The sequence below is a fragment of the Macrotis lagotis genome, chromosome X (assembly GCF_037893015.1).
Source record: "Macrotis lagotis isolate mMagLag1 chromosome X, bilby.v1.9.chrom.fasta, whole genome shotgun sequence".
NCBI classification, from domain to species: Eukaryota; Metazoa; Chordata; class Mammalia; order Peramelemorphia; family Peramelidae; genus Macrotis; species Macrotis lagotis.
Genome location: NC_133666.1, coordinates 295,306,612 through 295,332,282, shown reverse-complemented (window position 1 = coordinate 295,332,282; position 25,671 = coordinate 295,306,612). Strand labels below are relative to the sequence as shown.

Genomic DNA, 25,671 nt, shown 5'->3' with positions numbered 1-25,671 from the left:
ATCAATTTTTGTGTCTTATTCATAGGTATTATATGTAATGGGGAGAGGTGGGTTTTTTTGTTTTGTTTTGTTTTTTTTGCTTTTCCTCTTGAGACATAATTCACTCTACTAAAAAAATATTCTTTTGGTAACAGTTACTCATTAACCAGAGCTGGAGAGTTGGTGGTATGTTTGTTTACCAGCCTGAAACTTAAGAACTTTGTAAATATAATATGTTGTGTGAAAGTTGATTAATAATCATTAGAATACTTTGGTTGGTCTGAAAGTTAACCATTTCAGAATTTCACAGGTGGTTTCTCTGCCTGCTTCCCAAGAAATTATTTTCAGTGCAAATGATTAGTCACCTGATTCTAAGTCCTGTTTAACCCGGACAGGCAGTTTTCTGAACCTTGTAACTAAATAGGAGTCATTTCAAATGAGGTGTAACATTCAGGAATGATTTCACTTTCCCAGGTTGGTATTTATTATAGGGATCTGCTCAGAAGGAGCTGTGCTGGTCTTTCTTTGTTTTTATTCGTCCCTCAGGCATGTGACCTTAATCCTGTGGACTTTCTGGTGCCTCCTGGAATGTTCACAAGGGTAGCTGATGAGGCTTGCCTTAGCATATTATGGTTGAAAGTGCCAGACGTTGTGCCAAGACCTTGGTCCAAAGTCCTTACACTTGATTATGTATCAATGATAATATATGTCATTTTAGAAGTTTCTCATTTTGGGAAAGGTCAGGGAGGGAATAATAATACCTAATAAAGTAGTTGTGAGGAGTAAGTGAAGTTATATATGAAAATCTTAAAATACTTTATAACTATCAGTTATTATTGTTATTGTTGTTATTCATTACAGAGGTGGCCTTATTTATGTCTAACTCTTTAGCATTTTAGAAGCAGTTAATTCAATCTGCAGTTGAAGTAGATCTGCCAGGGCTCTAGTTTTCCTAAAGAAAAACCAATCTGGTTCATTCATTCTAGTGTTTTCATGGGTATTACATTATTACAAAACCTGGAAAAAATATTTTACATGTGAATGATTGTGAAGTGTAGATATTTTACAGTTTTTGATTTGCTGCTTCTTACATCAGTTATCTTCTTGATAATTTTTTATTGTCAGTTGTTCATTGGGAAAGATGGTTGAAAAAAGCGTTAATAAAATGTGACTCCAGACTGGGATACTAAAACCATAAATGCTGTTTTTGAGAGTTGGAAGGTATGTGATGAGACAGTACCAAATATCTTCATCAGAAAATGGGAATGACCATTCCAATTTTAAAAAAAATGTGTAGTAAAAGTAGTAATGAAACAGTCTTTCCTGCTTCCTAGAATTTCCTAGAAATATGCCACCCTCTTTCATTATGATAAATCTCTAATTTGAACCATTCAAGTTCTTGACCTCTCACTTCTCTTTCATAGCCAAAATTTAGAAATTGTTGTCTATATTCTTGCCTCTGCTTCCTTTCCTTATTTCTCAAACCCTTGGAATATGATTTCTAACTCTAATCCACAGTTGAAATTTGTCTCTGAAGTGAGTTTCTTAATTGACAAATCTTATGATCTTTTCTCAATTACTCATTCATCTTATTGTCTCTGTACTACTTGATTCTCCTTATACTTTTTAATCACCATTCTTCAGTGGATCCCTCCTTTTTCGTGCTTTTCTTGAGACTATTCTCTTGCTTCTCTGAACTACCCCACCTGAATGCTTCTTCTTAATCTATTTACTAAATCATAATCTGTGTTCTTCCCTCTTAATGTGAGTAAATCCCAAGACTTTCCTGAATCTCTTCTGTCTTTGTTATTGTTCAATTATATCCAATTCTTCAATATCCCATTTGGGGTTTTCTTGGTCGAGATCCTGGAGTTATTTGCTATATCCTTCTTCAGTTCCTTTTACAGATAAGAATACTAAGGCAAACAGGATAAGTGACTTGCCCAGGGTCAATGGAATTAAGGGAATTGCCCAAGATCACAGGGTAGGGTAATCATTAAGTATCTTGAGACCAGAATTGAACTCAGTTCCCTCTTAATCCAGAGTGGGTATTTTATCCACTGCAACACCTGGTCTTCTGAATTGAGACTGGGTTTCAGATTTCCTTTTCAAGATTTTAAGCTTTTTCCATAGCCACCTCAGATTCAACATGCCAAAAATAGTTCTTGATATTTTCCTCAAAAGTCACCCTTGTTTTAGTTTTCCTATTTCTATCATCCAGTTTAATAATCTCAGAGTCATTTTCAACTCTTGACTCTCCCTTAATTAATTTTAAATTAAATTAATTTAATTTTAAACTTTTATTAAGTATCTTTAATTTTTAGGTACTAGTAATACAAAGACAAAAATCCCTACCAATCCCTACCATCAAAAGAGCTAATATGGGGGAAAGCTGAATACATATAAAAACATAAAAGCAAGTTAATTTTTGTCAGGTAAGCACTTAAATTGGAGAAAAAGGGATTAGGAAAGATGTTATGAAGAAGATAGTTCTTGAAATTAGATTTGAAGTAAACCAGAGATTCTGAGGGGCAAAGATGAGGAGGAATGTCGTGTATGAAGGTATTGAGACCAGAGAAGGAATATCATGTATGAGAAACATCTAGAGTGTCATTTTTGGGGGTGGCTAGGTGGTGCAGTGGATAGAGCACCGGCCCTGGAGTCAGGAGTACCCTGGTTCAAATCCAGCCTCAGACACTTAATAATTACCTAGCTGTGTGGCCTTGGGCATGCCACTTAACACCATTTGTCTTCAAAAACCTAAAAAAAAAAAAAAAGCTTTAGAGTGTCATTTTGGTCGAATGGTAGACTGTATCAAAGCTATAGGCTCTGTCATAAGGTTGTAAGTTTGGAATCAGTTTATGATGGACTTTAAAAGCCAAATGGGAATTTGCCCTTGATTCTAGAAGTAATAAGGAGACAATGGAGTTTATTGATGAGAAATGTGACATAATTAGATCTGTATTTTAGGAAAATCACTTTAGTTTCTTATGGAAAATGGATTGGAGAAGGTTAAGATTTGAGACTGGAGACTGAATTGAAAGCTGTTAAAATATCCTTAGCCTCCAAATCCAAACAGTTGCTAAATTGACACGTTTACCTCAAAACATTTCTCACATCCCTTACCACTCTAATTCAAATGCTCATAATCTGTCAAGTATTGTAAAGTTAATAGAACTAATGATAGTATGAAATTGTCCTTTCCTTGGTGAAGAATTTTCTCTCCTTAGTATTGTGTCCTAGATTTAGAGCTTGGAAAACAGGATGAAAGCCCCTTTTTTTCCCCCCAGCGTTGGCTGACCTCTACAGAGATGCTAACAGGGAGTTATACTCATAAAATCAAATTTAGTGATAAAATGGTGGAGAACCCCATAGTTCTTAAAATAGTTATATGAATCTGAGAGGATTAGTCATCTCGTTAGTATTAATCACAGATTGAAAGGGAAATCAATTTTTGTATGGCATGATCTTAGTATGTAAGGGTCCAGGTAGTCTTCTGACTTCAACACTAACTCATGTCAGATTTAATTATACAACACTAAAGTTCCTGGTCTAACATAGAACTTTGGGTTGAGATTATAAAAAAGGGTAGCCAGACAAGAATATCAATATACACATTTGTATAGAATTTTACAGTTTTCAAAGTATCTTCTTTCAAACTAATCTTTTTGTTCTGGTTTCTCAGTCTTGGGAAACACACAAACCCAGAGAAATCCTTTTTGCCTGAGATCATCCTTAGACCCTTTGCCTAGGAATGCTAGATTCCAGAACTCCATCTGAGAGCTCTGGAACCTGGCTCTGCTCTTTATTGTGTAATCTGGGGTAAATCAACACTACTTGGAATCTCACTTCCCACCTTTGTGCTTTCTGTTTCCAACCCACCAAGTTGACCTGAGGAATTACCCATAGCATCACCTCTTCAGAGTGTATTTTCCCCTCAAATTGGAACTGTTTAGTTTTTGCTTGTGAACTTTGCACAGTGGCCAGCACATTTTCTCCATATTTACTCTGTGCCAGACTCTGGACAAAATTCTGCAGATAAAAATACAAGAAGCTATCTGATTCTTTCTCTCAGGAAGCTAAAATTCTAACACTGAGAGATATATTTAAGGGAGTAGTAGCCAAGAAGGGATGTTTTAGTCCAGGAAGTAGCTGGGATACTAGGTGGAGTCATTCTTGTGAATTATGCTCCTTGAGGGCAGGTACTGTTTCTCTCCTCTCCTCCCCTCCCCTCCCCTCCCCCATACCCTCCCCTCCCCCTCTTACAAGTTCTTGATACATAATTTTAAATTTTTTTAAAATTTTTTTAATTTTACAATTTTTCCCCCTTCACTTCCCTTTCCCCACTCCCCACAGAAAGCAGTCAGATAGTCTTCACATTTTTTTCCATGCTATACATTCATCAACATTAAATGTGTTGAGAGAAAAATCATATCCTTAAGGAAAAAATAAAATATAAGAGATAGCAAACTTACATAACACAAAAGGTAACTTTTTTTTTAAATAAAAGGTGATAGTTTTTGGTCTTTGTTTAAACTCCAAAATTCTTTCTTTGGATACAGATGGTATTCTCTATTGTAGATACCCTACAATTGTCTCTGATTATTGCACTGATGAACTGAGCAAGTCCATTTAAGGTTGATCACCAACCCCATGTTGCTGTTTTTGTGTAGAAGACACATAAATTCTTATTTAAAAAAATTTTTTTTAAATTTTATTTATTTATTTTGAATTTTGCAATTTTTCTCCTAATCTCCTTCCCTCCCCCCACCCCCCACAGAAGGCAGTCTGTTAGTCTTTACATTGTTTCCATGGTATACATTGATCAAAGTTGAAGACACATGAATTCTTAATACATTTTTGTTGATTAATTTAATTTATAACTCAATTTTTTTATATATAACATGGTGCCCAGATATCATAAACATGACTGTTTAATGAGAATAATTCATAGCCCACCTTTACAGTAATAAGAATGTTTTTTCATTTTTAATAATCACATATTTCTATTTTTAAAATTTCCTGTAAATATCTTTTATAATTGTCAACTACCACTGACAAGCAAACATTTCAATATACAAAAAAAGCTAAGAGGACCACATAAAAACTGTAAATGTGTTAAATTTTAAAAAGATCTGTGTGTGTGTGTGTGTGTGTTTATATGTATGTATGTATGCATACACATTTCTTTGAACAAGGTACTAACCAAATAGTTTTATTCATTTGTGTCATCTTCTGTATTTCTATACATTCTCTTTTGTTTCTCTCCTAGATTCTAATGAGAACAAGCCTCTTAATTGACTGGTCTCCAAGTGTCACATTCTATTTTTCACCTCTGTACCTTTGCCCAATTGTCAATAATAGTAATTAAATATTTATTAAGCATCTACCATTTACCAGGTAATGTGCTAAGCTCTCAAGATACAAATAAGTAAAAAGAAAGTCGTTGTCTTTAGGAAGTTTATAATATAATAGGAAAAAAAAACAGAAAAGGAGCCTGAAAAAGAGAGAATGATGAAGTCCAAAGTTGTGCATCAGTGGAAAATGAGCTGTCTGTGTTGAGGCCCTTCCTTCAAAGGAAGTTTTGGAGTTTATGGGTCTACCCTCTAATCAGAAAGAAAGGGGTATTGATGAGGTGTGAGTACCACAGCTGATTAGATCTTATAGGTTATTGAAGCCCATCCCCCCAAATAAAAAGTGTTCTAGGGTATGGTGGAGAGGACTAGAGTAAAAGAAGTCCCAAAATAGTGCTACATCTAGATGGTAAAAGAAGGTACAAGTGGTCTCTCATATCAGGAATTCACTATTCTTCCCACTATTCCTCTTCCTATTCCCACCTCTCTATTTATGTTGTCTCCTTACTTACACATAAACCTCTATGTATACACAATGTATATTGTATAGGTGCTTAATAAATATTTTTTGAATTTTGTCCAAATCCTGAAATGTAAATATGAAACATGTTCTCAGAATTCAAGGACAAACAGACAAGGTTATTCACAGTTAAATGGAGAAAAGGAATCTCTGGCAGAGGTGAACCTTTAGACTACAAATAAAATAGAGAAAAACAGCTTTTAAAAAAAGTATATTGACTTTGCTTTGTAGGATGTTGTTAAAAATGTCCCAATTTGTGAATTTATGATAAAAAATTATTTAATGGAATGAGCCTTCATTGAAGACCTATATTTATATCTTGATTCTGATACTTTTTAGCTTTTTGATCCTGGGCAAGGTCATTTAATTTTCTTAATCTCCAGTTTCCTTATCTGTATAATGGGGACACTCTGGTATTGTTTTTAGGAAAATATTTTTAAAACCTTAGAAGTATTGTGTAAATATGAGTTGTTATGTATGCACATTTATGAATAGTTTAGCAATTCAAAATAAGAAAGCTAAAGATCTATGTTTCAAATACTGTTACAAAGGGAAAATATACCTTTGGGTCATGTGAAGTGAAGATTGCTCTCACCTAAATTTAAAACAAGTCTTTTCCCCTCCATTTAAGCAAAAAAGGTTGAAAATGTCTGTGGAAATCCCCTGCTTTCAAGCATTACTTTCCTTTTTTATAACACAGAGTTAAGACAGTAGAATTCTTATCCATATTTTTGTTTGGCATTTTTAAAAGATGGATACAATTAGTTAGGGAACTAATTTTCACCGTTCAAAGGAAGTTGTTTGGAAATTAGCTGAGTAATTTTTACCTCAATTTCAGTTCCATTTCTGCTTGTGTCTTTGTGATTAACATCTCTAATTTTTTTTAAAAGCTAATTATAGAAATCCACCATCACAGATTATTCAAATTCCAAAATACCTGTGAGGTAATTTTTAAAAAATATGAGTATAAATTCAACAATTGACCAACAATTTAATCAGACTTATTGTGACTCTCCTGAGTTCCCAATTTTGAACCATTTACGTTCTAATTAGTTAGGAAAAATAAAAAAAATTATCATTTTATATAATCAGAAACATTTTTTAAAAGGGAGTCAGTGAGTAAAGAAATAAAAAACTACATTTCTGTGTCCTCTCTCAATTTGACCCAGAGTGAAAGGGATATAATGGATATAGAGTTGACCTTAGAGTTTAAGTCTCACCTCTGATACAAATTGCCTGTTTGTCTCATATTAATTATCTTGACTACTCATTCAAACTATCAATGTGATTAAAATGTTTATTTCTCTTCAGTCAAAGCAATATGGACTTTTGTACAAAGGGCTGGTGATGGAATGGCTCCAGCAATGGGCTTCAAATCAGGAAAACTTGAATTCAAATCCAGCCTCATAGAATTATTAGCTCTGTGATTCTTTGCAAGTCATTTGGCCTGTTTGCCTCAGTTTCCCCAACTATAAAATGGGGATCATAACATAACCTATCTCCCTGGGTTGTTGTAAAAAATAAAACAACAGTAATAATAATAATAGTAATAAAATGCTTGTTTTTCTTACAACTGATGTTTTACAGATAAAGAAACTGAAACTTTGAGTTCTCAATGAGTTGTCTATATCAGAGCTGAGCTTTTTATCTAGGTGACTTTATTCCCAGTTTGGATTTCTCTTCACCATACATACTAGGCTGTCCTATCTGTCTCTATAGAACTGATTTTAAAAAGAACTGAGAATCTTGAGGTTACATTTATGTAAAATTTCTCCATTTTGATCAATTTTAGGACATCAATATTTGTATTATTTCAGATTATTATGTTTCATGGGATATGTGTATTTCATACCAGGCTTGCAAATTAGATGAGAAGTTTTCTGTATCTGAAATTTTGAATTCAGAAATTTGTATTCTGAAATTTTGGAATCTGGTCCAATTCAAAAAACTTTAAATGACCTTTTTATGAAAAATAATTATGATAAAAATTTTCCAAAATTGAATAATAAAAATTAGTAGGAGTAAAAATTAGTAGGGTAAAAATTGACTTTTCAGAGATGATAAATGATGATGACAGTTCATTTTTTCCAAGTCAGAGTGGGAAAATGTGTGTATGAATGGCAGTTTCAGGAAGTCTAGTTCCATTTTATCTGTAATAGTGAGATCATCCTAGACTGTGAAGAGCTTTAAAAACTTAAAAGAGTAGTCAGAGGAGTGACATAGTTAAATCTGTTGCTTTCAGAATATTAACTGGTACCTGTATGAAAGAGAGATTGACAAGGGAAAAAAGACTGCAGGAAGACTAAATTAGTTACTTTGATAGTCCAGGCAAAAGTTGAGTTTGAAATGTGCAAATGGAGGGGAAAAAAATAAACAAGTTTATTTTATTTTATTTTATTTTTTTAAGAAATCTGGCTATGAAAGAGATGAGAGAAGGCAGGCAATTTCAATATCAACCATCAGGAAAATGATTAATTACAGTAATTAACCCCATAGTACTGGCAGTTGTTGACAAGCATTCTAGTTTATCTTTCTCCACCCAACCCTATAGGCAGAGTCTGAATTAATCAGTAGAATTCAGTAGAAAACTATTGCTGACTGGCAGCAGACTACATTTTCTCCTTATGGACAAACATTCAGCATCAAGCCAGACAAGAAGCAGACATAGCTAAAGAAATTAAAATAAAATGAGTTCACAAAAGTATAGGAATAGTTAAAGTAAAATGTAATTAGGAAGTACAAGCTGTAGTGAATACTGTGTGATTTCTGGGAAAGAGTACTGAATTTGGAGTACAAGGACCTGTGTTTGAATCCTGGCCCTCATTTTTTTCCTTATATGTCCTTGGAAGTTTTGCCTCCCTATTTTGAACTGTCCCCTTTTCGGAACTTAATTTTTCATTTTTAAAAATGAGAGGTTTCAATAGTTTTAGAGATCCTTTCTAACTGAATCCCACCTAGTAACCACTCAGAAGTATTGCTATTTCTGAGCACTCTCTCCTTTTAAAAAAAAACAACTTGCCAATACAATTGCCAGAGAGTACCTATTTAGTCACCAAACTGGAAGTAGAAATAATGAAATTGAATTCACAAAAGGATAGAAATAGTTAAAGTAAAATGAAATTTTATCTGGTCACCAAGTGACCTTGCATTCCATGAGTCTACTCCTATTGCACACTTTGTGGCAGCCTACCTGGAGAGGCGGAATATCAAACTGAAATTAAGAGTTGGTTTCACCCACTCAGTCTCATCAACACCCATGAAGACCTTGCCCTGTAACCACATTCCAAACTAGTCCTCTGCCCTGAACATGTGCAAAGAATGAACTGAAATAAGATAATCTGGTTCAGTAAGGGTAGAATAAACACTAAAAGGATTCACTGAAGCATAGCCTTAGGTATTGTGGCTCAACCTTGCTTGTCTGGGAAACAGCTGTAACCTTCAAGGCAGTCTGACATGCAGTTCTAGGGGTATAAATGGATGTCTTAGACCAAAAGATTCAGATTGAAAAGCAGAATTGTGCATAGCTGACAGGATGTACTCATCAAATGACAAACTTCATGTGAACTCAATGTGGAAAAGACTGTGTGTCCAGGATTATTCTTGAATTCACAATTGATTTTAATTTTTTTTACTAGTGTCATTCATGGAAATGAATATATATATGTACACATTTGTTCACATACATATCTGAGAGATGAACGCCATAAAGGAATAATTCAATTCAGAAAGTTTGACTAATAATGAGAAAAGAAGGTGATAAGGGAACAGAGAAATGAATGAGGCTATGCCCAACCTAGGATATGGGTTTATCCTAAACCTTTATCCAGGGAATATACTGAAGTCAACTTGTTACTAGTTGATGGTCATTTATACCTCCCTCAGAAGTCAGCATTTTTTAGGTTGTCTAGGCAGTAAGAAAGAGATGGAGAAAAGATAAATATTAAATATTAAACAATATGGAATGCATTTCAAAGAGCTAATTGTTTAACATTTACCAGCAAGCCCCTATATATTTCCAATAAAGACAGCACTAAGATGGAGAGGAGTATGGGAACATGGTTTGTGACTTGGCTGAAAGCATTCAGTAAATCAAAAAAGTTATTTTCTAATTAATGGTTAATGATTAGCTTGTAAAAGAGAGAAGGTTTCAATGGCATACTTCAAGTATTTGAAGGATGGATATGTGGAAGAATGATTAGATTTGTTTTGTTGGATCTTGAAGGTTAGAACTTGAATTAGGATGAAATTATCAGTAGAGCTTGACTCAGTTTAAGGAAAAGATATACTAACAGTTGGAGCCACTTATTTCAATTCCCCACAAAAGTGTGTCATAAATAAGATTCTATGCTGAACATTAGGCATACAAAAATAAAAAAAAAATCCTTTTCACTCTACCATGAAGATACACCATTTAAGCTGAGATAGATATAAAGTAATTTGACAAACGGGGCAGGAAGAAGGAAATGGCTCACTAATACTTGAGGGATTAAAAGACTTCTTAAGGATACTTCAGCTAAACCTTGAGGGAAAGTACAGCTTCTAAGAGGTAGAGAGGAAGAAGCAGGAGAGCATGATTTTGAAGTAAAAGATGGAAAATGATGTACTTATTCAACTTATTTTTAAAGTATAAATTTAAGAAATTTTCTGACTAGAGTATATTATGTGTTTGGTGTTGATATGTTAAAAACCAGGGTAACTTCTAGTTCCTGTTAGTTTAAATTTTCCTCCTAACTGGGAGATTTCCTGTGGACCCTAAGTCTCATGGGAATGGTTATTTGGACCAATATCAGATGATCTCCCAGTCAGCAAAGAATTGCAAGTAGAAGTACATTTTCAATGAAGAGGAGAGATAGTTACTGCATATAGATGAACTATATTTCTGTAGGAATCCAAATCTTAGTTCCTTTCACATTTAAAGCTTTTAATTTCCAAAGTTGCTTATTATTGGAATCATCTGGGATGTGTTGGGAAACAGACAGGAATTGAGACCAGCTTGGGTCGGATAGGCACTCACTGGCTATGTGACTTAGAACATGTCACAACCCATGCCTACAGTTTCCTTACCTTCAAAATTCATACAAAGTTTATAGAAGATGAAGTAAGACTGCAGCTGATTGTAATTTACCTTCCATTATCCAGTTAGGAAATGAGGGTATGAAATTAATTTTCTAGCAAAATTTGCCCTCATGCATTTAAATTTTGGTTGGGACTTGAAGGAAACCAGGGAGGTCAGTAATAGGAATAGAGAAAGGAGATCATGGAAGACAGTCACAAAAACCTGAAATCAAGAGATGGAGGATTTTGCTATTGGAACAGTCAGGAGACCAATGTTACTCGTTGGGGAGTAAGGTATAAAAAGTGGTCTTACCAACTTAAAGAAACATTTCAGGAGAGGTCCCCCCCCCCCCCCCCCCCCCCCCCCCGGGACTAGAACTAATTTGTGGATATATCCCTTCTGCAGTGAAAGAGCCCTAGATTTGGTGTCAGAGAACCTGTTCATCTTTATGCTACCTGTGGGACTGAATACCAAGTCTCTTCAGCTATCTCCATCTCCATTTCACCTGTAAATTATGGGGTTAGATGAGATTTATACTTTGACAATAAACTCAAGACCTGAGTTCAAATTCAACCTCAAGTATTTATTAGCTTTGTGACCACTTAGCCCTGTTTACCTCAGTTTCCCCATATGTAAAATGAGCTGGAAAAGTAAATGGCAAACCACTCAAGTATCTTGCTCAAAAAACAACAACAACAACAACAACAACAAACAGCCTAAATAGGGTCACGGAGAATTAGACATGACTGAAAATGATTGAATAGCAACAAGAATAAATGTACTCTTGGTTGTCTGGAAGTTTAAAGTCAAATTTCCTTGAAATAGGAAATGTGATTCAATATTATGGATTCCTGACTTATCCTTCTTAAACTATTTCTTTTTCAAGGCACATCTCAAGTGCTACCTCTTCTTACAGCAAGAATTTCCTGATTTACTTTATCCTTACTCCTTTTCTTTGTACCTTCACTGAATCTTTTGTTTTCTAATTTGTCTTTTATGTGTGTTGCATCCCCAAGTAGAACATTTACCTGCTGGCATAATAGAATGAGCCATTCCACCTTACTGACTATATGACCTGGTCTAACAAATGACTTCCTTTCCCTGGATCTTGGTTTTCACATGTGTAAAAATGAGGGGGTTGAATTTGATGATCTCTATCCAATACCTCTTTCAATTCTATTCTAAGATTATTGAGGTTAAAGACTCTTTCTCTCTCTGTCTCTCCCAATCTGTCTCTGTCTTTTTTTTTTAGGTTTTTTGCAAGGCAATGGGGTTAAGTGGCTTGCCTAAGGCCACACAGCTAGGTAATTATTAGGTGTCTGAGGCTGGATTTGAACTCAGGTACTCTTGATTCCAGGGCTGGAGGTTACTATGGTAACCCAATGTGGTTTGTCCCCTTTTTTTGTCCCAATAATGTTTTTAGTAGGTGTTTAAGAACTCTTCATTATTGCTTGGTTTACATATTTCATATGAACCATAAGTAATTAGCATTGACTTTGAGATTTGTACATTAAATTACTCTCAATGTATATACAACACACACTGTGGGAAGCAAAATATACAATCACACTAAATCTGAATTTTTCTCTTACAGTGATCCATACGTAAAGCTATCGCTGTATGTAGCAGATGAAAACAGAGAGCTTGCTTTGGTACAGACAAAAACCATTAAAAAGGTAAGTAATTGATTGCTAATTGAAAGTTGTGCTTATTACCAGTGTAAAAACCATACATATTCAGGTTCTTTGAAATCAATGTGTTTACTAAAGATTATGCCTTGTGCAATAAAATACTATAATTGCCTCTGTTTTAAACTTTGTTCACCCAGTTGTTAGCCTTCCTCCTTTCATTTATTTCATTTTATTTTTTAAATATATTTCATGAATTAAGATCCCAAATAGCCAGTAATCCAGTGTCTAGAATATATTAAGTGTATAAAAAAGATTTGCTAACTGATTAACTTAAAAGTCACCTAATTTAGTTCTCTTATTTTTATAGCTGAGGATCTGAGGACCAAGGATTGTCTTTCTTTTGTTTTCAGACTTTTGGTGTCTAACTTATAAGTAGTAAATGTTTCTTTATTGATTAAAATGTCTGGGAAATGGGGGGTTCGGGAGGCAGAGAGGGCAATGCATCAGCCTTAACTTAGGAATCTGGAACAGGAATCTGGAATTTCATGTAAGAAATTCCCAGTATAGCTATTTTTTCACTGATACAGATTGATAATTTATGTTCTTATATGTCTGGGCTCTGAGGAGATAAATGACATGTTCATGGTCACACAACCCTTGAGACACTCAGGGTTAACATGAGCCTAGATTTCCCAACTCCAAGATGAGACCAATATGCATTGTGCCACATTGCATCTAAAGTCTATATATAGACTAGAGAAACTTTCAATGTTAGTCATTTTTTAAGAGGAAAAAAATATTTCCTCATTTTTAACAGATAATAAAAACCTTCTTCTTAAATTAGGACATATCTATTTTAAGCAAAATTAGGCAGGTGCATTTATTTATGCTTGTTCTCATTCCATAACTTAAATTGAAAATATTTTAATTTTAAGCATATAATTTTAAACAGATTTTTAAGTAAGCTGAGTACCATCTGCATTTGAGAGAAATATAAGAAGAAATTATTGTCAAAGAGAATTAAATGCTTGTTTAGTTTTATGCATGGTAAATAAAATAAAAGAATAATAAGGAAAAAATAACCTTGAACCTCTGGTTCTACCTGGCTTTTTGCATGTTTTCCATTTATAGAACAGGAAATTTTAACAATTCATCTGTGTTTTCTGTGAAAATTACATTCATATTTTTTCTTGATTATACTTTTAAATGACTATTATTTTTCCTTCACCTTTTGCAGTTTCTGTTTTGTTTTTGTATGGCATCTACTTGACCCAGTCAAGTGATTTGGGGTTTGCCTGACTGCTGAGTATCCTCATCCTAGTTACTGTAATGTTGGCTTCTACTACATAGGCAACACGAGATAAGTCTCTGGGCTCATCAGAGAGGTCATTTTTTTTAAAGGAAAAAAAATGATTATTGGGTAGCCTCTACTGTTTCATGGTGGCTGGCATTAAAAATCTGTTTTCAAAATAGTAGAATATGTTTTGATTAGTTGGGAGCTTCCCGTGGAGGACGCTGGTGGCCGGCCATTGTTTCCTGCATTATTAGCTGTCATTTGCTCAGCCATCAGTGTGGCAGGAAGGAAGCTGGTTAGGAGTGAGTGCAGGGCTCTCCTATCCCACTTTCTCTCAATAGAGACAGAACAAAACAAACAAAAGCGACAATAGCTCTCTAGTATTGAGAAGTGTTTTCTGCTGTGGGGATTTTAAAAAATTTTCCTTCTCCCTGCCCCTGCACCCCTGCGTCTGCAGTGGTGGCTGCTTTCCTTTCTTTGCCTCCTGAATAGTCGACTGCCAACATCCTGGTTAGTATTTCTGTCCTGTTCTGACTGTTGATGAATCACTCTCATCTTCATTCTCTTCATTTCTCTGTTATTCCTCCATGCTGTGTATTACTATATATTTTTATTGTTCTCTAGATTGCCATTTACCTTTTTGCCTCGGGAACTGATAGAAACGGGAGTTCTGGGCCTAGGTGACTGACTTCACATCAAATTTCCTTTTCTTTCTCATCTCTTCCTTTCTCTTCTTTTTGTCTTTCTTTTCTTTCCCTCTCTCTCTCCCTATTTTTCTTCCCTCTCCCTCCCAGTTGGTGTCTCTCTCTCTCTCTCTCTCTCTCTCTCTCTCTCTCTCTCTGCCTTTCTCATTTTGCTTCTCTTTGATGCATCTCTTGCTTTCTTTCTCCGTGTATCTTTCTCATTCTTATTTCCTTGCACACTTTTCAATAAAAAACAATGCAACTTTATCTGTTGGGTTTTTTTCATCTTTAGTTATAGAGTTTGCGGAGAAAAGGCAATCTTTACATTTTAATGTCAGTACAATTTGCCATTTTGTACAACAAGAATCTTTTGTTTTTATATGTTACCATGCAGAATAAGGACTTCTTGCCTTTTTCTTTTTCCGTGAATACCTTAAAGAAATAGATTGCTAAAGGTATGGATCTTCCTGTATGAGACTGGCTAGCATATATCAGAACCTGAATGAAAAGTTGTAAAAATATTTTAAATCCCTATTTTCGTTTTGAATGCATATGCTTATGCATGCGTGTCTGTGTGTTTGTGTGTGTGTATATATATATATATATATATATATATATAAATTTTCTTTCCCATATGAGTCTAAAAGTCAGATTGGAAAGCTTCACTGGAAATATGATCTTGGTTTCTTTGGGGGAATGGTATTCATCTGGGTATGTACATTGTGCTGAGCAGGCAAAATGATTTTTGTTTTCTGTTGTTTCACAAAAAATATGTATGTATTATATGCTTATCTAATTTATATGAAAAATTACTCATCCTATTTTTCCCCTTATGTTTTTTCCTGAATTCATTAATACAAATGATTCCCTTTGTAAAAGATCCCTCCAAGTTTAGCTATTTTTAATTTTTAATTAGCAAATGCTAAATTTAAAGCAAAACCTGTTTTACCCAAAGCAAAACCAGTCTTCCTACCCTTTCCCCCAAGCATTTTATTGCTCCATAGAGGATAGGCAGTTAAGTCCATCCTCATCTTTGTGTCATATTATTATTGTTTTAATAAATGACATGGTTTTCTTCTCTTCACCACAATGTCTCCATATAGATCCCTGATGATCTCTGTTCTAGTGATAGATTTCTATTAATAGTCTAGAAACTATTTTTAGATCCTCTGCCTCATAAATGCACTCCCACACAGAGTTTTCTCTGTGGAAGAATTTCAATCAATTGGCTACATGGTTGGGGTTTTTGGTTGAAATTTTTGTTTTATTTTGTTTGAGGGGTTTTTTTGGCTATTTTCGAGATTTCTTAGGCTGTGTATTTTCTTTATAAGTATGAGGATATGCATGTAAATTTTATGACTTCAATTACATTAGAAATCTATTAGAGTTCTAAAGATTATAAAATCTGTTTTAAAATAAATTATTTCTTTTCCAGACATTGAATCCAAAATGGAATGAAGAATTTTATTTTAGAGTAAGTTTTTTTATACCCATTTGTTTCTAATAATTACTAGTTAAGTCACATTTTCTTTTAATTAATTTTGGGGGGCGTACTACTGCTTGTTTTCAGTTTTGCTGGATGGTGAAAATTTTGTCTATTTTTTCCCTTTCCCCCCAATTTCTCTAAAAACGGGCTAATAAGAAAAATTCAAGAGGTCAGGAGTGCAAGAACCAAAATATGGCACTGCTTATTTCTGGTATAGAGATTATGTGAATGGAAGAAAATATCATCACTAAAAATTTGAAAATTATGAAGAAATAGATCTGCTTATTCAGTTTTAATTTGTTAATGCAGTGGTCACAGCAGTAGTACACTTTCCTTAGAGGATTCTGTTAATGGAACTCTTTATGCATGGGTGTATGTTTATATATAATCATTTCATAATTATGACTGCCAAGTGGCAGTTAATGCCTAACATTTACTTTCTGACATTTTAGTCTCCTTTGAACAACATATCTAAAATGCCAACAACAACAAAATATGAGAAGAATTGTCATATTATTTACCTTTTTGACTCATTTATATATTAGTTAAAGTCTATGGGGAAAGACCAAACATTCTAATAAAGTACTTCCTTTTTTAAAAAATTCATTTTTAGTGGGATATAATGAAGATATTTACACACTGGCAAATGATGTTTTCAGCTTTGAAAACTTTGATGTTTTATTTTGGCCTTTAAGAAGAAAATTATTTTTTATTAATATCACCAAATTAGGTAAAATATCAATAGTCAGTAATAATCTTTTATAGTAGCCCACTGGAGACAAACATGAATTGTGTGTGAATTAACTTACAGAATCCTCTAATGTAATCACTCAATTTTTATTGTTAATTATTACTTTACTATTTTTGAAAGATTAACTGATTCAGCCATGGGAACAGTTGAATGGTATTACTTGTCTCAGAAGAGCACAAAATTTCTAAAAATTATTTTATAATAGAATGGTTTATTATTACCATTTCCACCTAGTCATAATTGTTATAGGTTGCAGTTGCAGAACTACTTAACTACTCTTATACATTGAGATCTGAAGCCTAACATTTTGAACTAAATGTCACTTAATTTTTCTCTATATCTTATAATAGAGAAAGTTTTTAATTGTTAAAAGCTGTAAAATCAATAAACAAAAACAAAACCATGCACTTGTGTTATGAAACTCTGTGGTGTAATATTGAATTCTTTCAAATTCCAAATGTTTTAAGGCTCTTTTCAGTTTAATGCATTGGTCACATTTAGCAAATATTTGGACACACACTCTTTTATCCAATAAATGTGGGCCAGCCCACATTTAATTCTATATTTTCTTCTTCTTTAAGTTTTAGATGTCTTTTCTTAACACTGAATTAAGCTAAAGGATAAATCCAGAGGAAGAAATCATCCTCCCGAAGAGTCTTAGTGTTCTTTCCAGTACTTTCCAGTTCTATCTTTAATGTCATAAGTGTCAAACTATCAAAATTTCAAACTATTGACTACTTTCTCACTCCATTCTGACAAAATTATATTATTATTTCTGTTCACCTTCATTTAACCTCTGCCTCCATAATTTAATCTGCAAACAGAAATGGTGTGTGGTTTTTTTTGTTGTTAATTGTTACACAAGAGTGTGTATATGTTTACTCCATTTTAAAAATGGTACTAGAAATCTGTGAGTTTTATTCAAATCTCTTACTTGTTAGAAGACATGATATAGCCTTGAAATTGTTTAAAAGAATTAAGGGTGGGGGTGGGAGGAATGAACAGAGGAGAGAGAGAGTGAGAGAGAGAGAGAGAGACAGACAGACAGACAGACAATAAAAAGCTTTCCTACTCTCTCAAACATCACAGAATTTTAGAACCAGATAAGAACTTTGAAATGTCTAAATTTAACAATCTATTTTACTGTCCATGAAAACAATATCTTGTATGGTTAAATGCCTTTCCCATATGCACACTGCAAGTTTGTCAGAGTCGGAGACAGAAGTATGTCCTTATAATTTGTAATACACTAGTTGCTCCTGGAGCATTTGAGGAAATAAAGAGCATCAAGAAAATATATGCTTTCTTAATGTTATTATGTATCAGTAATTCTGGATGCCTTTGTGTTTCTGGCATTTTAAGACATTACAAAATATAAACTGAATCTTTTAAAAATTCTAATCCAACCCCTCCATTTTACAAAATGTAAAAGATAAGACCCATCAGAAAGTAAGGATTTGTCCAAACATCCATAGAGAGTAAATATTAGAGCTGATACTTGAGTCTGTGTCCTCTGAGTCTTTTATCATTTTTAATCTTTTAGTCCAAAGTATTCTTTCTCATGTTAAATTTTTTTTTTAAAAAACATGGTCTACTCCAAATTTTGCATTCATGCTCGGTGCCTACTTAAAGTAAATAGTTGGTATTTAATAAATGCTTGTTTATTGATTGATTAGCAGTGAAAGAATGATGAAGAACATGAGAAAGAAAGATACAGCTTGTGAACAGAAGCAAGAAAAGCCCATTAAGTTATGAAGATTGCACAAGGCATTGAACATTGGACCTGAACTTGGGAAGACCTGAGTTCAAATCTAACTTCATACATTTATTAGTTTGGTGACCCTGGCAGGGCATTTAACCTTTGTCTGCTTCAGCTTTCTCAACTGTAAAAAGAGGATAGCCACAGCACCCACCTCACAGAGTTGTTTCAAGGATCAAATGAACTATCTATAAAGTACTTAGTATAGTTTCTGATTTATTTGTAGGTGCTTAATGCATCCTTTCCCCCTTCCCTTCCCCTCTGGCCTAAATGTTACATTAGTTTCTGTAGAGTATTTATCTGAGATAGGAGATAACTTCTTAGACTTCAAGGCTCTGCAGAAAGATCTATAAACAGTCTAGGGAAATGTCTTTTATAATAAATAGAAATTAAATTTTGAAGCATTTAAAATTATTTAACAGAAAAATGTTACATAGTAATTTTTTCCTTCTCATTTGTTTCAGTGTAGTTTTCAGTTTATTTACTATGCTTGCCACTGGAGACATTGCTGATGTTAGACAAGTATGGTTAGATGCATCCTCAGTTTATCTTTGGAATATTTTTTCTGGATTCTTTTTATTTTTGATTTCCTGAAGGTGACATTTATGTTTCTTATAGGTAAACCCATCCAATCATAGACTCTTGTTTGAAGTGTTTGATGAAAACAGATTGGTAAGTTTCAATCTTTCACTTTCCACCATCCTCCTCCCCAAACAATAATCTTAATGTGAAATTACATTTTTTTGATGGTATACCAAAGTACATTTGACTATATGGGTACACGTTTATGTTAATTTTTTTATTTTTGGTTCTGGACCTTTGATTTCATCACTGTAGGAAGTTGTCTGACATGGAAACTTCATCCACCAACGCATGATTGTCAATTCGTCTATAATTTAGAATCTTAAATAATTGTTTGGCTCAATGAAAGATTAAGTGGTTTGTCTGTGTATCCCACAGATACTATGTGCAGAGTTGGACCCAGACGTTTGAAAATAGATCATTCTGAATCTAAATGTTTGCAACTTTCAATGTCATTTTATCTAGCCATCTACATTCATATTAATATATGTATGGCACCCTTGGGTCAGAGTAGTTTGTATAGTAATATCCATATATATTAAAATTTTTTAATATAGGGGCAGCTAAGGTGTTGCAGTGGATAGAGCACTGGCCCTGGAGTCAGGAGGACCTTGTCTCAGACACTTAATAATCACCTGTGTGACATTGGGCAAGTCACTTAACCCCATTGCCTTACCAAAACCTAAAAAAAAAATATGAAATATTCATCACCTATCTTCGTGTAAATTATATGATAATGGTACAGGGGAAGAGTGGTAATATATATGTATGTGTGTGTTATTTCTCCGAGTAAATAAAAATAAACTAATGTTAACATAGACAATGTACTGATGTTTAGTATATAGAATGATGGTAAAATTGGTTTTTATTCATTATATGTTCATTATATGTAAGTTAATTTTGTAAAATTCCAAAGTATCCTTGTCCACAAGACTTTTCTTTTGCAAAGTAGTTCAAAACATATCCAATAATGTGAAATGAAGGATGGATTGTCCTACAATAGGAAAAATAACTTAGCACACTTTTTTATGACAATTTAAAAAAAAAATGATTTTGTTGTTGTCAATGACTTTTTTAGTTGTGTCCAGATCTTCATGACCATATTTGGACTTTTCTTTGCAAAGATACTGAAGTGGTTTGTCATTTCCTTCTCCACCTCACTTTATGAATGAGAAATTAAAACATAAAGGTTTGAGTGACTTACCTAGGGTCATATAGCTAGTAGGTGTATGAGGCCCAATTTGAATCTCGAATGACAATTCTTTCCTGACTCCAGGTCTGATATTCTATCCACTGCACCACCTAATTTCCTTTAGTTGTCTCCTTTAAAATATAAAAGAAAAATTTCTACGTGGAATGCTGATTTAAAATGGCCAAAAGATAACAAACAAGAAAAAAATGTACAAAGGACAGCTTTTCAATTTGAGATTTCGTTTGTGCAGTTTGCTTTCACGGGGAAAATACATTATAGAACTAAATAGAACTAAAGTAGAACTAAGTAAGAACAAAGAATAAAACCAAGAAAAAATGCAAACCTATTATTATAAGTTTACCATAGAATTTGGAATATCAGGGTTCAAATGTAGCCATAGACACTTACCAGGCAAACCAACTAATTTCTGTCTGCTTCAGTTTACTCGTTAGTAATTTAGGAATAATAATAGCAACAACTTCCTAGGGAAGTTATAAGAATAAAAGTGAGATAATGTTTGTAAAGCATTTGGTAAATCTTAAAACCTTAAAATCATAAAATGTTGCTGCAGTTACAGCTGCTCCTGCTCCTGCTATTTTTTAATAACTCGTCTCTTCTTCTTACTACCACTGCTAATACTGTTCTATCTCCTCTTCCTCTATTCATGATCCCCAAAATGAGGATTCCTGTTCTTTAGTACTACTATAGTTTTCAAACCAGAATGTACCTGTAGATCTTATCTAGATATAAGAAACCTTCTATCTACTCATTCACCACCCCGATTTCACAGAAGATTAAATAGAGTTGGTGGTCATAGAGTTTGTAAAGTGACTTGTCCCAGGTCACTTTTTTAAGTCAAAATTTGACTATATTTTAGTCAAAGACAAAATATATTTAAACACAGAACTTCAAGTTCTTGGGTAGTTTTTGTTGACCATGCTATTTTGTTGAATTTAAATTGTCATGTACTTTCACTGTCCTTACAGCAGTCAAATAATGTTCATACTGTCTTCTTAATCTATTCCAGTTATTCCAGAAACCATCTAAGACTATTTAAGATTTTCTCATGTTTCTCAGGAGCCTTTAAATTTTACATATATATATATATATATATATATATATATATATATATAATTTATGAGTCCAATGTTGGTGAACATATGATTCCCCTCCCCCAAAATTATAAATCCATAAAAACATATATAAGTAACATTAACATTTTTATAGCCAATAATCTAAATTCTATTACACACATTTACTCATACTTAGATAGAAGAGTATGAGGGTTTATTTGTGTTGGGGGGGGGGGGCTTGCTGTTTTCTGTGCCTTATTTGCACCTAGTCAGGAAAAGTTAGATAGAAGAGACCTTAGTAAATAGTGCCTTAAAACAAAGACAACTGAAGCATATGAGATCTTGAGAATTAAATGAGACATAATACCTAGAAAAGAAATAAATAGTTTTTTGGTTGAATATAATATTGCATTTAATGTAATGAAGTCCAGAAGAGTTCATTAAATAAAAGATTTTCTCTTATTTCTTTATTTAACTATATTGCCTTTAAGATTTTCTTGCCTCTCCACTGTTCCTTGCTTGAAGGGTCTAAAATGCATCATCTGTGTTTGCCAGTGCACTGCTATAGAAAGAATGCTTTATCTGAAAATTATGTTTAATAATACTAACACCTGGGTTTGCACCAAGCTGTCTGCAGAACTGTTACTGTGTGCCTGTGTTCTTTCTCACTGGCGCAGAGGCCTGTTAAAGACAATATGGGATTGTGCTGGTGCTTGGCAGTTTTAATGTTGAACAAGCCAGATTCCATTTCTTTCATAATTGGTCATCTTGGCATATGAAAACATGCTGCTAGAAAACAGATTTGGATGTCTAAACATGGTGTTGAACTCCCTTTATCCCCCCTGCCCCCAACCCCCATGATTCCAGATCTGTTGTCAAAATTATACTTTGGTATTTTAATTCTATTTGGGTGGTATTCCTTTCCTATCCCCGGTCAACCTATATGGTTAAATAAGTGCTATTTCTGGTCTGTGAGAAAGAATTAATATGAAGGACAATCACAAATGATTCTTTTAAAAATTGTTGTTTAGAATCAATGAATCTGGTAACTTATGAATTTTAAAACCATATTATTTTGTGAAGTATTTTGACTCTTAGAAAGCACAAGAATATCTCATAGCCACCGCACGAACCTTTTGATTTTCTTCAGTCTTTCCTACCTGGCATGTATGACAGGTAATCTTTCCTCAAGCTGTGTTTCTTATTCCTCTTTTTCTCTCCTCTTGTGAAAGTTCTTTATAGCCCCCCCCCCCCCCCCCCCCTTTTGGTAGCTGTTAAGGAGAAAGTGTCAGTGTAGTGGTAAGATTTCTAGTATTGACTTTAGCAGTATTTTAAATTGTCTCCCTCCCCCTCCCCCACATAGATATTTTCTTACTAGTGGATCATAGTCTAATTATTTAGTATTAAAGGGAGCTACTTTTAAGTAGTGTGTAATTATATTTATAGTTTGTGTTTATTAGTTTGCATTCCACCATGATAGTCTGATGATGTCACAAACAACCCAGTCAAACAAACAAACAAACCAACATACATCTGCTGCTTGTGAACCTGAGAAAAATCTCCTTCTGCTTTCTAAGTCGATCTTTGTAAGAGATGGTGGGGATGTGGGAAAATGTGGGCTTCTTGTTTCATGGAAGGCACTTGTGTTCCTTTGGGACAGTGTCCCGATTGTGTGTGTGTGTGTCTCTGTGTGTAAGAGCCTGTGTGCGCGTGTTGAGAAGAACTCTGTGAATATGATGTGATTTAGATTAATAGTAGCACTGAGAGTGTTTGCTGCCCTAGTCAGCTGTGAGAGCTCGCCCGCTGGGGCAATGCCTTTCTGATGGAAAAAGAGCAGCTGTGAAGGTGCTGTTTCAGGCTCTTACTGTTTAAAAGAGAGCGAGAGGGAGAGGGAGGAAAAAAAACCAACCCAAGTTCAGAAGCTGGCATTGGAGAGGGAGAACAAGGTCATGTGGCTCTAACCATCCTACCCTCTGTCCCAGTGTGCCGAAGCTCTGATTCCTCTTATCCAATCATGCCTGGAATGCAGCTTGCCACTTGGGTTATTTCTGCTATCTGTCGCTATCGTTGGTGCAGTGCTAACAGTTTGGCAGATGGGACAATTTTTCTTGGAGTTTATGTCTTTGATTTTTAACTTCTGGCAGTGCCTGAATTGTTGTTGTTGTCTCCCTCTCCCTTCCTGCCCTCCTGTTAAACCATGGCCCATCGGCTGCGGTTTCATTTTGGCTCTGGTCGAAGCAACACAGCCCCTGAATCAGAGATCTTAGATCGAGAGAGAGAAGACGACTTTTTTATGGCATTCCACACTTTGCCAAGGAGAAACAGCCCTCACCCATTCTCTCAAAATGGAGCAGAGTATGGTGGTAGTAGCCTACAAGAAGTGGGATCCCTCAAACGAAGCACATCCATGTTTATCCCTCAGCTGCTGAATAACATTGATGCCCGTCCAACAAGGAGCTCATCTGTGCAAATCTCTCTGCAGCGCAAAGCTGTGAACGGACATACTGATGAGTGCGGTGCACCAGAGTCTCTTGATGAGGACCTTCCCTCTAAATTTTCAGACGTTAGGGAGAATTTTACTGCACCAGTAAGTAGACCTTCTTCATCCCAAAGCAGCTCCCAAGAAACTTCAGAAAGAGAATCCCCCAATAATTCTCCACCAAGGTTGCTCGATGATTTAGGACAACAGGTCAACGGATCTAATAATCCCTGTGGTCGCAGAGTGTTTTGTACTGTTCCTTCAGATAATCAAGGTGATGCCGTCCCCTCAGTTGCCCAGACTGTAGAAGGCAATGAAAATGCTTCAGGCTTGAACATAAGTGGAGTAAGAATTCAGCATCGTGCTTCAAGTGCAGATATGCATCAGGTTAGACTCTTGCCCTTTGGATCAGAGGTTCAGAACAATTCTGCTCCTGAGCCCAGGCGTTGGTCTTTGCAACATGTGCCAGATGTATCTTCTAGTTCTGGAAAAAGATGTTTTGTTTTCCAGTTGCAGCAACCTCAAACAAGTACTTCAAACCCTGGTGGGGATTACAATTTTGGATTTACTGGAACAAAGGGGGACAGGTTGGTCAGGTATCCAAGAATAAGGCTAGAGAGGAGTACCTCCTATCCAGTCCAACCTCGACCTGAACGCATTAGTCCAATGGAAGACAGAGTGAATTCAGAGCCTCCTGACAACAGGAATTGTCCTGAGATACACAGGAGTAATTCAGTAGAAAGGATCCCACAGAGTAAGGGATGTACTTTTAAGATCAGGCAAGATCAGAATTCCCGACAACAACATTTCAGAATTCTTGTCACTCGTGGTCACGAAGAACCTCAACAGGCTCTTGAAGACAGTAAGTCAGACACACCTGCTTCTACAGCAGCCAGCACTCTGGTAAGTTAGCCATTGAATATGTTGTGTTCCTATTTGACAAAAATAATGAATTCAAACTGGGAGTTTTTTTGAGGGGAAGGCATTACAACAAAAAGAAGCTTTCTTTTACAGCATTTGAAGTTTTCTGTTTAAAGACCCAGGTTACTCAGAATTTCTAACCTCAAGTCATGTTGCTCTTTTACTCTTGATATGTTTCTGTCAGTCCAAAATTTGGTTGGAATCATAATGTTATAATAAAACTGACTGTTTTGCAAGAAAATACTTATCAATTAAAAAGCTTTGTTTCTTATGTCTTCAAAAGCCCTTAGTTAATTTATATTTGAAGGAAATTTGTCCTAGTTCTAATTTTGGTATCATATAATGATTTCTCTTTTACAATGCTTAAAAAAAGCAATTCTATTTCCCCTTCTCCTCCGCCCCCCCAAAGACATATCTAGTCAAAAGTCACATGCTAATGTTGGAAAATCCATAAGGAACTTATGTGTAGCTTCATGCTGTGTTGGTTCTTTTAAAAGTAATCTATGCTTTAAAGTGTGAGAAAATAGGAATATGACAATGTAGTTTCTTTTAACTAATTAAAATGTTTGCATACATTTATGTCCCAAAGTTCTTTTCTGCTGGGTTAGGAGTCAGTGTAGTTCAAATACTTCTGTTTGTTTGCTTTGATGAATTAAGAGGTGTACTCCATGTGAATAGTAGTGCAGTACATGTGGTATGCTACTTATTTTTGAAGCAAAATAACTTTATGGAGCAAGCATGGGTAAAACTTTTATGGGGAATCATTAATTCTCAAGTTGCATTACAGTGCAATTCAACACTGCCCACTTGAGACTCCAGGCTCAATGATGCTGTATATAGAATAGTAAGTAAGTGCCCTATCTCCAGCTGTGAAAACAGACTTACTCAAACAAATTCTGGCCCTTGCTGCT

General features: G+C 34.7%; 1 protein-coding gene across 9 annotated transcripts in view; it reads left to right on the top strand.

The window, feature by feature from the left end:
- The window catches only part of NEDD4L (NEDD4 like E3 ubiquitin protein ligase), a 448,524-nt gene that overhangs the window by 226,238 nt on the left and 196,615 nt on the right, over window positions 1–25,671 (top strand). For 5 of the 9 annotated variants that reach the window (XM_074207342.1, XM_074207347.1, XM_074207343.1 and 2 more), the window contains exons 3-5: window positions 12,504–12,585; window positions 15,953–15,991; window positions 19,132–19,185. In XM_074207342.1, the coding sequence (XP_074063443.1) occupies window positions 12,504–12,585; window positions 15,953–15,991; window positions 19,132–19,185 (175 nt within the window). Of the gene's footprint in view, window positions 1–12,503; window positions 12,586–15,952; window positions 15,992–19,131; window positions 19,186–21,411; window positions 24,743–25,671 lie in introns of those variants that run through there. The other 4 variants (XM_074207341.1, XM_074207340.1, XM_074207339.1 and 1 more) reach the window with 1 other exon arrangement.